The 14866-nt window shown below is 42.2% G+C and overlaps 1 protein-coding gene across 3 annotated transcripts in view; it reads left to right on the top strand.

Annotated features, from left to right (window-relative positions):
* The first annotated feature begins 502 nt into the window (after nt 1–502).
* The window catches only part of Tek (TEK receptor tyrosine kinase), a 102647-nt gene continuing 88283 nt past the window's right edge, over nt 503–14866 (top strand). The window contains exon 1 of one of the 3 annotated variants that reach the window (XM_040757155.1): nt 503–1040. In XM_040757155.1, coding sequence (XP_040613089.1) covers nt 989–1040 — 52 coding nt within the window. In that variant the 5' untranslated portion in view covers nt 503–988. The remainder of the gene's footprint in view (nt 1041–14866) is intronic. The other 2 variants (XM_040757156.1, XM_040757154.1) reach the window with 2 other exon arrangements.

The raw sequence follows: 14866 nt of genomic DNA, 5'->3' as shown, positions 1-14866 counted from the left end.
GAGGAGGAAGCATCCTTTTTTTTCACTCAAGGCCAGTTTGGACTATAGAATGAGCTCAAGGCTTGCCAAAGCTATAGAGTAAGTGTCTCTCTCAAAAAGCACCCTCCATGTTTTTGTATATAATTTCATATAACTATGAAATTATTTATGTTACTAAAATCGCCCCAGGTCAAGTTCTCCAATAAATTAGATCACCCTCAGATGAAATGCTAATAAAAATTAAAGCTGTAGCCAGTAGCATGTGGATATTTGGGCTCAAGGCCAACAAACAGGCCATCTGGGTGAAAGAAAATAGGCTAATGGTTGTGGAATCTAGTCTCTCGTGGCTACGCTCAGAGCTGACCTCAGCCGTGCTCAAATTGACTGCTTTCCAGGTTATGATTTCTCATCACAGGAAATTTCTTTGCCCAACTCAAACCTGTGAGTTAAGCTCAAACACAGAGCAAATGCTGATCCCAAAGCCTCTTCTATCAGGGATCCTCCAGAGAACTGATTAGTCTGAGAAGGGCTGGTCCTCATCGCATACCATACATAGGTGGAGGGCTTGTTATTCAATTCCTGGCCTATGAGAGGATACCCCTATTGTTCCTGAAAACGCTGACCAGGACCTCACTTGTAACAAAGATCCCTCTGCCCCACAATCCAGTCAAGGCAGGAGCCGAAGCAGGAAAGATAAGTGCTTGGACGAAGGGTAAGATGGATAGGGCTCACAGTGCCCCCAGCCCTGCTGATACCAAGTGCCTTTAAGATACAGCCTTTCCCATCCTAATCTACAAAGGAAACAGGAAAAAGGAACTTAAAACTCCCTGCGCTCAGACAGAAATGAGACTGTTACCGCCTGCTTCTGTGCGATTCCTTGTTGCCTCCAACTTGTAAACAAGAGCAAATAGACCATGCGAGTGGGAAGTCACAAAGTTATGGGTTTTTGAAAGGCTCCCAGGGAACTCATGCTCATCTGTGGACGCTGGATGGGGAGATCTGGGGAAGTATGGACTCTTTAGCCGGCTTAGTTCTCTGCGGAGTCAGCTTGCTCCTTTCTGGTAAGTTTTGGCTTGGTGTTTATTTATTTAATTTTTATGTCATATTTTAATACACAGTGAGTGCTCAGCTTTCTCTCTTGCCAAACCTTCATTTTGGTGATGCTGACACTGCTCTTGCGTGACTCTCCAGTTTGTACATGTAAAGGTTGAAGTTCAGATTCCCCGCGACATGAGCTGGGTTTTCTAGCTATCTCTTGTGGATGCTGCCTCCTGGGTTGCCATGGCCTCTCCCAGGACGGAGTAAGTCACTCTTTGAAGGGATCTGCTTATTGAGGTGAATTCTTTCCTGCCTTTCATTCTGGTGTGTTTCCTTATGGATAACAACAAAACCGGGCTAAGAAAGTCTTCTATGATGATTTTTGTAGAAACAAAATTCCTTCTTAGCAGTGTACAGATTGTCATTAATAAGTAAAAACAAAAAACGCCTTTCTGTTAAGTTTTCTTATCTCCATTCTTTTTAATCCCAGTATAGGAGTTGGAGGCTTTTCTTTCTTTTAGATAGGAGTTAGGGAAATTACGGCTATGCCACTGACTTTAGTTTTTTTTTTTTATGTTTCACATGTAAATAACTCATAAAGAATAGCCCCATCTAACTGATTCAGGATTTTACCAATTCCTATATTGGCCTCAGAAAAGGACTGGTGAGAATGGGCTTGGGTTTTGTGTGTGTATCCCAGACTCTACACAGTGGGGTGCCATGTAACTTACCCAGCATATGTAAAACATGCTGGGAGAAATATAAGGACCCAACCACAGATCACAGATGTGTAATGATTGCCACAAGTTTCTCCCTATTGGTTTGAAAATAGTCTAATTATTATAATGAAAATGGAATTGACACAGGAAATGAGTTTGGGGAATTTTACCAAACTAACTGATGAAGCTATATATAGTAATGGAATTGGATACAAATACATGTGATGTTACTTTTATATATTTCTGCATATTTAACTATTTTGTTAAGTATTCAAAAATTAAACCAGTAAAGTAACATAATTGTGTATAATTTGCCATACAGCTCTTCAATTTGATTTCAACAGCCAATGTATCAGAAATTAATAATAATATTTTAGGAGTGACACAAATTGCTGAAAGGAAAGAGTATTGAAGATGGAAAGAATACCTGAGATCACTTATATAGTAATTTATAACTAATGTAACTTGCTGTTGATTTCTTCATTATTATGTACTTTCAGATACTTATCAAGATGCCCTAATTTTGTCTTGCTTTCCAAGTGTCAAATTTATCAGTGACATATAATCTGGGACAGATTTTACACCAAAGATTATGATAATACAAGCCCAGGTACTGAATTTTGCTCTGATGTTTTAAGTTAAGCAAAATAACAGTATGTACATATGCACAAACATGCATGTGCGCTCATGCACAGACACACACACACAGTTGTTTTAACTTACTTTGTTATGGTATTTGGCAATATAAGTTTAGAAAAATTGTCATAAAATCAAGCAAAAAAGTCCTGTGGCCCAAATAGTTGTCTCATTGCTGCTTGACTTTAGTTCCTTGAAACAGATTTCTTTGATGAAGATGACAAGAAGGAGGTGGTCATGTTCTTGTTAGAAAGTAGAATACAGGAAGCTTGGTTTCTGGGGAAGGTCTGTATTGATCCCTAACTTTCATTCTGGGTATAAACCTCTATGAGCATGAGTGCTTGAGTCTCAGTGACCACAGCAACAGCCACAGGAGACCATTATTCAAGCCAGTCTCTACTAGTAGACCTCATTAATGTGGTAAGGGAGGGAGGGCTTATATATTTATAGTCTACTTGGTGGCCTCACATTCCTTTTTCAGGGAAGAAACATAATTGAAAAAAATACAAATTCTATATTTTCTTAAATAAAGGTTCTCTGGATGGCAAAGCAGTCTGCTAGCACACAGGCTTAAGAGGTCTGTAGTTTCTACAAAACTCAAGATTCTGGTGCTTGTTTCTCCAATGTGAGGATTATTGCCAGTTTCAGCTTATAAATAAGTTCTCATAACTTAGTAATATCACATGCTTTTTAATATCAATCCCATCAAACCCGGCTGCTTGCTCTAAAGAGCTGTATACTCTTAAATAAAAGCACCTCTCTGCTTCATCATGGCCGTCCAATGTGATTCACACAGATGGGAAGTCTCAAGTCTTTAGGTCACACATCTTAAGCTATCTTTCCTGTCCTGTGTGACATTTTAAACAACTGGATTCAGAGATAGCAGAGACTTTGTCTGGGGTGGCAGAGGAAATGCAATGGTTAGTTCAGGGAAGCAGCTCCAGGTGGGGCCTCCTCCTTGGGGTTGGGATCAGGACACCTCTTAGAATTGTTTCCCAAGGGAAGAGCTGGCCGTCTTCATAGATGTTCCTTTCCAACCATTGCTGTTGTTAGCACTTCCTTCTCAGCCCTGCCCTGAAAGAACTTCTGGGAAGAGTCTAATTCTTCTAAGATGTCTCCTCAGGAGGGAGGGAGTTGTTCAGGTCTCTCTCAAAAGGCCAAACTGTGTTCTCTAGGCCAGTGGTTCTCAACTTTCCTAATGCTGCAACCCTTTAATACAGCTCCTCATGGTGTGGTGACCCCAACCATAAAGTCCATAAAATTACTTTTGTTGTTACTTCATAACTATAATTTTGCTACTGTTATGAATCATAATGTAAATATTACTGAAGATAGAGGTTTGCCAATGGGGTGGTGACCCACAGGTTGAGAACACTGCTCTGGAGCTTTAGAGAGGATGGCTCCGAATTCTTCTGAAAATATCAATTTGTTACTTGCAGTTCCACCAGTCAGAAGACGGGTATTGTCATGTCACCTCTGATTGCTCCTGGGTGGTTTCCCAGTTAGCACATAGAATCAGGATCTAAGAAATTTCTTTATCAGGGAGTCAGAGGCAGGTGTATCTCTGTGAGTTCTAGACCAGCCTGGTCTATAGAGTCAGTTCCAGGACAACTAGGGCTACACAGAGAAACCCTATTTTTTTTAAAAAAAAAACCAACCAAACAAAAAGAAATTTATTTAATCTAGAAGGGTTGACCCAAAGCAAAAGATATCAATTCGAAAATAGTGAAATGTTAAATTTGTTATTTGAGTTAAAAATCGATCATGAATGTTCATTGCAGGAGAGAAGTGGTTAGTTTAAAATTCTTGTGAATCAAAGTAGGTTTTGATAAGATGCAAAATTAATAGGAACTCTGCTTATATGAAATATGATGCATAAATTATGTGCAAATGAGAAATGATGTCACTTCAATATGATGTTTAGAGCATACTCATTAAACACCTAAGACCCAGAGACACTTGACAATAAATTGGCAGGTGAGATGTAGCAGTTTAAAACACAGTCGAGAAATCACAAATTGGAGTTAATTACATAAAATCTCAAAATGGATACTCACAGCACACTAGTCATTCATATTTCTTTGGATGAGAATATCCATTTCCTAGGGCCACTATAAGGATCAAGTATGAAGCTGCATGTCAAGCGCTTAGTAAGAACTCCTTCAATGAAGCCAGTATAATCAAAGGAGAAGTCTGCTGCCAGCATCACTGTACAAAGCAACACAGACGTCATCTCTTCCAGCATCTGGCAAAGCTCTTATCACTTACAGTCTTTTTCAGAAGACCCTAACATGGTTAAACCCCTTAAGGTTTCCTCCATTCATCTCCGCTCATGGTACATATCAAAATCTACACATCCTGGGGTTGCAGAGATGGATCAGCAGTTACGAGCACTGATGGCTCTTCCAGAGGACCCAGGTTTGATTCCCAGCATCCACATGGCAGCTCACAACCCCGTGTAACTCCAGGTGATGTGACACACAGACACACACATTAAAATAAAGTTAAGTTATTAAAAACAGTAAAAGAAACAACAACAAAAACTACCCATCCTTTTGTCTCAGCCCTTGTTGTGGAATAGTACCCATTTGGAAACAGCAACTTGAAATTTAAAAAAAGCATTTTAGTTGTGTGGGTGGTTTGGCTGCATGTATGTCTGTGTACTATGTGTGTGCCTTGTGTCAGTGGAGACAGAAGAGGGCACTGGATCCCCTGGAACTTATGGATAGCTGTGAGCCACTGTATGGATGCTGGGAATCTAATCTGAGTCCTTAGGACTAGAAGAGCATTTTCAAGCTCCTACCCTGCAAACGGTGCCACCTTCCCTAGGTGAGCTCTTCCTTTTCATCTTTTTCTCCTAATTTTGTACAGACCAATGATGTCTCCTTGAGTTTTGGGAAAGAATTTTAAATTATTTTAATTCTTAATATCTTTAACAAATGGTGTCATTTGTTTTCTATTCCTATTAGTGCATGCATTTGATTTTCAGTGATTTATTTTAGCCGAGTAGAGTTTAATAGTTGTGGTAAGGAACACTTGGTACTGTATAACAGACCTGCAAGAAAAAAAAGGAATGTTGTATACAGGGTTGAAGCCACATTGAAATAGTATTTATAGTAGATCAAGTTCATATACAATGAAAGTAATAGTTACTGTTATCTTAAAATATTAATTTTTAAGTAAAAAGAAAATTTCTTTCTTTGGGCATCAAAAATGAAGGATCAACTCAAAAGGATATTCAGTTAGATATTTACTTAGTATTAGGTATTTTATAACTGTTTAATGCTTTCTTTAATATACACACAGGTTTTATTTGAAAAAAACAAAGTTTTACATGCATTTTAATATTCATTACTTATATGCCTTTGGTTTCAATCAGTGATATCTTATTGAAGACTACTTTGGGTCACGAACAGTACTGGAAACTAGGAATATAAACAACGTCAACCCATTCCTCCTCTTTACCTTACAAAACTCATATTTTGTGATAAATGATATAATTGTAATTTACAAAAATAGAAGTATTTACAAGGATGACAGAAATATTTATTAGATTCGGTGATAAAAAATGGAACCACATCTGAATTCTATGTAAATATTTCTGTTTGGTTTTTGCTTTGCTAGGGATCAAATTCACGGTCTCATGCATTTTAGTCAATCACTCTATTAGTGAGCTAATTCTAAAACTGTCAAGCAAATATTTAGCAACAAGTGGACACACGCATCTTTAATACCAGCATTTAGATGGTGGAGACGGGAGGATTATGAGTTTAAAGCCAGACTGATTACATAAGGCATAAGTCTAGCCTGAGTTATACAGAGAGATACTGTTTCATAAACGAAGGACTCAGTATGTAGCTCAGTAGCAGAATACTTGCTTAGAGTTTATGTAGTTTTGGGATTGATCCTCAGCAAGATGAACAGTTAAAATTATAATAAAAAGTACAAGAAACATTTAATTAAAAGTCTAGTCAAATGACTTCACTGACTGCTTATCTAAAAAACTAAGAAAATGACACTAGGGAATTTGCAGGTTGAGTTTTGTTTTGTTTTTAAGAACACTTAAACAGTTACAAATATTTCCAAAAATATTTATGAGTTATGCAGAAGCAAATGTTTTGGAGACTGTTCTCATCATAAAGCTTGGGCTGGCTTGCAACTCTGTGTAGCCAGGCTAGCTGTGAGCTTGAGATTCTCCTGTCTCTGCCTCCAAGGTGCTGAGATTGTGGGAGTAAGCTACTATGCTGATCCAAACTATTTTAAACTCGGAAGAAAAATGTGAAACAAAACAAAGACTTTCCATTAGAGGAAGCAACCCGAAAGAGGGTTGGCAGTGTGAAACTGCAGGTCAAGCTGCAGGAAGTGGAGTAGAGTTGGAACATAAAAGTATTAAGTTAAGGTGGGAGTCAGACTAGGAGCGGCCTTGGAGGCCATTTTAAATAGCTTGGACTTTGTTCTCTGCATGTTGAGATTTAGCAGGGTGTTAGTTCCCTCATGGCACATCTGATTGAAGCTTAGGAAAATTCACTGTAATAATTGTGTGGAGGATGGATTAAAATGGGTCCAATATGGCTTCTCAACCTTGTAGTCAAGAAGGCTGCTGGGAAGTTTGAAAGAGGCTTAGGAGGAGAAGATGCGGGGTTAATGATTGGTTGTGTAGGGGAGAGGAGAGCAGCATTCTGGTCTGCATCAAGGTGACAGTGTGCTAGGAAACACGGCAGAACTGACTGGTGGAAGAATGGCTAGGAGAGAGCAAATGATGACCTTGTACACGTTGATGCTGAGATCGCACTTACAGGGAAATGCTGAGCGAAATTTGTGTTTTTGAGATCTGAAACTCAAAAGAAGGGAATTAGGCTAATGGCACACAGAAATCTTGATAGCCAAGGGTTTTATGAAGAGTTAGCCATCAGGGGAATGGTAGAAATGGCAAAACCAATCAGATTTCTTTCCTAAAGTTCCTAGACAATTGGTGTTGCTAGCCACAGAAAGAGTATTAAGGGGGAGAACAGTAAGATGGGGGTGCCAGGGTGACAGCCTCCAGGCCTGTGGTGTTAGCTTACAGATGAGTTTCTTAGCAGATCTGGCAGGGGGTCGGGAGATCAGCTGGCATCACTCCCAGCCTCCAGGAAAGGCAACATCTAAAGTTGCCTCCCTTATTTCTGGTATTTTAAACTGATAACCCAATTCCCACCACTCTGACCAGGCTCTTCCTTAGCTTACATCACAAATACAGAATGATTTTTAGACGGAGCCATACTTGCTGCCTTCTATAACCACCTCCAAGATCTATTTCATTTATGCACATGCATGTGTGTGTGTGTGTGTGTGTGTGTGTGTGTGTGTGTGTGAGAGAGAGAGAGAGAGAGAGAGCATGCGCGTGCATGGCGCGTGCACGCACATGCCATGGCACATATATGGAGGCCAGAGTTTGGTTCTCTCCTTCCACAAAATGGGCCTTAGAGATTGAACTCAGGTCATCAGGCTTGTGAGCAAGTGCCTGGCTTCCTCCCGTGTTTCTTCAGGAGTCTGACCATGTTCCTTCCCTCAAAGCTGTGGGAGCAGGAGTGAAGTTCAGGTTCTGCCAGATGGGCAAAGTCATCTGCTGATGGGGACTGAATTTCCATGGTTACATGACTGATGCAGTGTGTAAGTGACAGAGATGGAGAGTTAAGGACCAGTCACAGGAGTCAGCAGGGCTGAGGGATGTTGTAGGTGGCTGCTGTTGGCTCCCTGCTTGTCACAGCCTCTTGTTCAGGGCTTGACCAGGGAGGTGTGTGTGTGGCGGTCACACCCATCTCAGCAGATCTGTCAGCTTTCCCGCTTTTGTTAGAGGGTGATGTCATGCTTCCTGGGGGGAGCTCTGGAAGACAATGAGCAGCCACTTTCCTCTAGATACAATAGGCGGAGTCAGGAAGGCAGTATTGACATTGCTGGGGCCCAGGAGCTACTCACTGCTCTGTGGCCATCAGATGCTGAACCAGTGTAACCTTGGCACACACGCCTGGCTTGTACAAGGCGTCTGGCTGCAGAGCCAAACAGGACTCCACCCTAGGGACAGGAGTGCTTCAGACATCTGGGAATCTGGGATGGGCTTTAAATTCAGATCCCTATGTCAAAAGCAACCCCAAACAAAATGAAACAAAACAATCCAATCCAACCACAATAAAACAACAATCATACCGGTAATAACAAAGTGACTACTGAAGACTGAACACCTATGTGCCAAGTACTATAGTGTAACTTTTTAACATCTTATCTAGTTGGTATTGTTACTCATTTTTTAGTACAGAGGTAACCAAGGGGCTCACAACTTTAAATTACTTGCCCAAAACTAAAATGGTGCCAGGTATCAAATATTTGGGACTTCCTAACATCTGCATTTAAAAGATGTCATCGCTCCCCACTGTGACTCTGATGGGGGCTGTCAGTCACTGGACACAGAATGTCCTGTTCGTCTGAGGACTGTCATCGGTTCACTCGGGAAGGATGCAAAAATCCAACAGGAATTCCGACTCTGCTTTGGGCTTTATGAGGACTCCTAATGTAATAAGTCTATTCTCTTTCTTTACCAAGGTCAGGGTCCCCGGCCGGTTAGGGATGCTGGTGTTGAGGACGAGAATAGCCTGACAGCAACACAGAGCCATGACAGGCACTGATGGTATTTAACGTCTGCCTGGCTCCAGTGCTGTAGGACCAGAGACCCATCCCTGTCCCTTATGATACTGTGGGTTTCATTGTTTGCTTGCACTACTTTGACCTGGTTTCTGGTTTCTGAAAGTGAAGCATCCCAAATGACCGCATGCCTCTGCGGGAATGATGGAGAGCAAGAACTAAGCATAGCAATCTTTAAAACATGCCTCTAGGCTGCTTTCTGTCCAGTCACGTTTGGGCTAACGGCACTCATTCATGTGCTTTGGGGAATGTTTTTAAAGGAAAGCTACTTAGCGGTGCTTGCCGCAGTGCCAGTGTGTGATAAGCATTCAAATAATCAGATGTTCTTAACTGCTTTGTGTTCAAAGCAAGACCTTCTAAAGATGCCCAGTGTTGGTCTGTTCAGAGCAGGCCTCCATTCCTGAGGTAATCTCTTGATGTGTGTATGGGGATGACTCTCTGGTTTCTTTGACAGCCTTAAGACAGCCCTTTTATCAGAAAAAAAAGGAGAGAAGGGCTTAAAGTTCTGGGTTCTTGGGCATCTGCTAAAAATCTGGATTGTTAGGTGGGGAAATTCCTTGCTTGTGACTCATTCAACCAGCAAGATGGAGCCTCCACTTTTCCCCAGCCAGTTCCCAACTTCTTCTGCCCTCTGGGTCTTGACTTAGCAGAGACTCTAGGATGACTTGTCACCCGTAAGTGTCCTCCTCATTTCTTTTATCCTCAGCCCATCGCTATCTAGTTGACAACTGGTGGACTTAAGTGGAATCTGTCACACTTTTTTTTCCTGTTTGTGGAGTTTTGAACCTAGGACCTTATGTATGCAGGTCAAGCATGTAACCACTGAGCTCCACACCCTGACATTCTGCTTCATTTGTGACTAAGTTTGTTATGACCTCATAATGGCATGAACTCAATTCTTTGCTCACATTTCACCACCCCGTCCTCCTAACCCCCCCTTTTCTTGGTCTCCATTCCTGTGTCCCCACCCTGCATCTGAAAGCACTTATTTTCTTCTAGGGTGGATTTCATCCTCCTCCTGTTTTTGTGTTTGGATCTTCAACTGCATCATCAAGGAGGGAGAAGGTGGTTGTAGTGATTGTGTTTGAAATTCTGCTGATGTCCTTTTGCCCACTGCATCAGACAATTGTGATTCTAAGTTCCCCACGTGTTGAAACTGAAACTGTACTCCCTTCATGCTGGGTTCCCTTTGGTTTCTAAAATTTACCTTCAAAACTTTGTGTATTTGCATTTCGTTTTGCTTTTTCATCTTGTCACAAGTTAAAGCTATCTGGGAAGAGGATCCTCAATTGGAAAATGCCTGCTTCAAATTGGTCTACAGACAAGTCTGTGGGACATTCTCTTGATGGTTGATGTGAGAAGGCCCAGTCCACTGTGGGAGGTCCCACCCCTGAGCAGGTGGCCCTGGGTGCTGTAAGAAAACAGTTTGAGCAAGCCTGTTGTGGAAACTCATTCAGCCAGTAGCCTTTGGGCTACGGGCCCATTAAGGTGTGGTCTCAGGTGCTACCTATGGACTGATAAGAGGGAGAAGAAGTGTGCTCTCTCTCTTGGGTGATGGTCAGAGATCTGGTTGCAGCTTCTGGCGTCTCCAGGGCAGAAGACCCCAGTGTTCCCACAAATAAATATTTGATATATCCTTTTATTTGGGCTATCATGGACTCTCTTACTCAGGCCTACACAAGCCAGCAAGCAGTGTTTCTCCATGGCCTCTGCTGCAGTTCCTGGCTCGAGTTCCTGTCCTGACTTCCCTCAGTGATGGACTGTAAGTGTAAGATGAAATAAACCCTTTTCTCCTTGAGGTGCCTTTGGTTATGGCACTTATCATAGCAATTGAAACCTAACTGAGATACACACACACACACACTATTTCCTCTGCATGGACTAGTCAGGCATAGCCATAATTAGTGGTTGAGCTCACCTGATAGTCCTAGAAATAAGTCCTGATCTTCCTGCATAAGTTAGGGGCCTGTTTTAGACCGAGGCAAAAAAAATGGGTCCTAAGGCAAAAGATAGTCACTCAGGAAATAATCCCATGGTCTGGGAGTGAGGGCTAGAGTCATACAGTAATGTACGGTCAGGTCTGTTGCGGCCAACTATCCAAGAAACACCTTAAACAACAGTCATCATGGCTCACCTGGGAATGAAAAGGAAGGGCATGTCTTCACTGTGGTCTTCCTCCATCGTCATTTAAGAGTTCCATAGAAAAAATTTAGTGGATTGAGGCAGTGGTGACAGTGTGTTTGGGCATGGATTTGGTGCCTGAACCTGCTCAGAGTTCAGAAGTGGCCACTGACAGGGAAACCTTGTAACTGGCACCTATGAGGTTCTGGATATAGGATGCTTGCCTCTGTTATTGTATTTAGAGCTTTAATTATACTTTTTTGCCTACTGAGTTTTATTTTTATTTAAATATTCTCAGCCCTAGGCATGTTTCACACAAGTACTGGCAGAGCCATGCTTAATAAGCAAGTTTGCTTTAGAGTAAATGTTCTGAGTCTTTGTTTCTTTGAATGTTTTATACAGTAGAGCAGCTTACATTAAAGTTGAGTTTATGTGATCCTTAGAGGAATGTGTTAGAGCATCTATATATCTATTACAGGTGAGTGTTCATTGAACTATGTCATACCAATCAGGTACTTAGATGCACATTGCTCAGCATGAGGTTAGAAAAACTAATTTGAAAAAAACGGAGTTAATAGAGTAAGTTGTATACATAGCATTAGGATTAGTAAGCATCACGGAAATGTGGAATGAATGAGTACAGATGGGAAGACACTTTCCCAGCCAAATAGGTAAGCTGTTTTTAATCTTGGTCCCTCCCCACTTTTAGAATGATTTACATGTGTACAAATAAATAAAATAAAAGTGATTTGGGCTTATAATTTATACTCTTGCCAGTTAAGAGAAAGCCAAAGAATCTTAATGCTTTCAAACTTGTCTCAGAGGATGGTGTGGACTTTATCTTGCTTTTCCCAGGGACCCTGAGAAGGGGATATCTGATTAAACTACAGACAAGACCAAGTTTACCCCAAGGACACAGGGAGCATCCCTTAGAAAAGTCCTGGAAGTCAGACAGCACAGCGGTGGGCAAAGCCTGGCAGCAGAGGAAGGGGTAGGTCCGTTCATTCATTCAAGTTGGCACCTATTGGAATCTGCCAGGCGTTGTGCCAAAGTTAGTTAGTTAAGAAGGGGGCCTGACTGCAAGCACTAATGTCTGTTGGAAGAGAATCCTTACTCTGTCTAATAGGATCAGATAGATACATGGTTGCTGCAATGTAGATTTCTGGGAGAGGACAGGGTCTCACCAAGAGAGTGGCATTTGAGAAGGACAGATAGCTTTATGGAAAATCAGTAGATGTAAAGAGTGGGGGGAGATATTATAAATGGGGGGAAGCACTAAAATTGAAGGACAGAATGTTTAAGAAACACTTCTGTTCCTCAGTGTGGCTTTACTGTCAGTACAATGAAGAAAGTGTTAGAGTACAGCTGGGAAAAATAGGTTGGGAAGGTACAATTACCCAATGGCTTGAGGTTGGATGGGACGGGGGGGCGTGGCACTTACACTGAGCTCTTTAGGATGTATCACGAGGCCACGAGAGGGAGGGAAGTGTTCCAGGTCTCTCTAGAAAGAAAGGAAAAAAATCAGTCTAGATCCGGAACTCCTGCATCAAGGGGCGATAGGGTAGAAGAGGAAACACAGAGTCCCACCTGAGAGGATGCACCCAGAAGGGAGGAGCTTTTGTGAACAATGGTGGAGACATTAGCAGGGGAGGAGAGGACCAGAGAATTTGGCTATTAAGTGTCATTGTTGCAAAATGTTTTTAGTGACTGGGCAGGGATTGGGTTTCGGATTAAGGAAACAGATCAGGTAAGCATAGATTGCTTTCTGAGAGACATTCCCTGCCTGGCAGCTCCCCAATTCCACAGGCTTTTCTGTGAATTTGTTTGGGGTGAGCAGATAGGGAGAAGGATCCAGGTCCTCCCCTCTATCATCATTGACTCAGGATGATGTGAGGCTATGCAGGAGTTTGGAGGAGGTAGGGAGGGGCTGCTGCATAACATACTGTCCACTCCCTCTGAAGCAATGAATTCTTTTAGGTTTGTGAGTACATCATAATAGGGATGTGTGGGATGTGTGTGTGTGTGTGTGTGTGTGTGTGTGTGTGTGTGTGAGAGAGAGAGAGAGACTGTCATCTAGTATGTCAGTCAATTGGTATTTACATGCATGGATATGTATATTATATGTGACTCATATTTACTCTCAGTATCCTCTCTTGTCCTACCCCCAGTGATCTTTTTTTGCAATTAGTCCCCTTACCTTCATGTACTTGGGCAGGGTTCTGCAATTGTATGAGTTTACTTAGGTTGCTTACAAGATCCTGGGTTCATTTATAGGAATGTGGGCAACTTACCAATAGCTACATGATTGGAGAAGATGCCCCCCATACCCCAGCAACCATGAACTGTCTACAGTTCTTCAGAGTAGGTAGGAAGGGCCTTGTGAGTCCTTCCTTCTGGCAACTATTAAGAGCTAAAAGTCTAAAATTCTTGAGAAATTTTTTCTTTATGGGTTACGTTACTACTTTTCCAAAGAGAGATAGGAAGAGTGGGTGAGGTGAAGGAAGGGGAGAGGGAGAGAAAGACTCCCAATGTGCTCATGCTAGCCCCAAACTTCTGAGATAATCTGTCTGTCCTCTTCCTGCCTAAGCCTCCTGAGTAGCTGAGTCTACAGGTGTGTGCTGCTGTGCCCAGCCAATCTTTAAAACTAGATATCACATGGTGTTAATGTTCTACATAGTAAGAAATGCTGTTTCAATTCAACCTGCTCATTTGATAGGTGTTTGCAGGGAGATGCCGAGAGCTCAGCATTTTGCTGGAATCCCTCGGCTCTTGCGAGCTTAAGTGTCTTCATTTGAGAGAGTGTGGAAGGCAAAAGTGCCTAAGTGCTTAAAGCTAGTCCTGTGCAGTATCCCGGCTTGAAATTGTAGTCCCGCTTAATGCTTGCATTGGTTACTGCTCTGTAAGAGGCCGCTTCCCAGGTTCAGTGACTAAACCGATCTAGGATTGGTTGCTCACCTGTGTCTTGGGGTTGCCCGTCAGAGGGGCTCTGCTGCAAGCAGCAGCAGCTGGGGTGGCTCAGCTTCTTGCTGCCAGTGTGGAGAGTGGGTTGTTTATGCACTACTCTCCTCCTTGGGCCGGCAGGTTATGTTGTGTATTTGCTTTCCTGATGGTGTTAGAAACCCATGAAAGGTAAGTGGAAACAGACAGATGAGTGAGATTTCCTTAAGAACTCAGTTTAGGATAGCACTGCCACTCCTAATACATATGCCAAGCCTAAACTCAAGGACTAGGAAATATGCTAGACCCCAAAGAAGCTACAAGTACATGGATGTAAAGGGGATTGAAGAGCTGGGCCCAAAAGTTCAGTCTAATGCACCTGCTGTTAGCTTTGGGTACAAGGCCTTTATCTGCAGAGCTTACACTCTAATAGTACCTACCTTATGGGGCTCTGTAGGGAAGAATATGCGTTAATTCTGGCAGACACTCCATAGAGCGTGGCCTGAACATAGAAGACAGTAAGGAAACATTAGTATTGTCGCTAATTTTATCCATCTAATGTGACCGTGCATGCACAGAGTGGCAGAGAAAGGTCTGACTTCACAAATTGTCAGGTTACCAGTATTTTTCCAACAGTAACATAGAGGACTCCAAGGGGAAGCCTTCAAACGAGCCCTCAGATAGTTCATTTGCAATTTCTTTTTCTCTGTCTTAGAAGTTCCTCAGAGCACAGACTCGATTCCCACCCCCACTCAGGCTTG

This window comes from Mesocricetus auratus, unplaced genomic scaffold (assembly GCF_017639785.1).
Source record: "Mesocricetus auratus isolate SY011 unplaced genomic scaffold, BCM_Maur_2.0 Super-Scaffold_100014, whole genome shotgun sequence".
In the NCBI taxonomy this organism is placed as follows: domain Eukaryota; kingdom Metazoa; phylum Chordata; class Mammalia; order Rodentia; family Cricetidae; genus Mesocricetus; species Mesocricetus auratus.
Note: the sequence above shows the minus strand (reverse complement) of the source record. Positions and strands in the feature narration are given on the sequence as shown.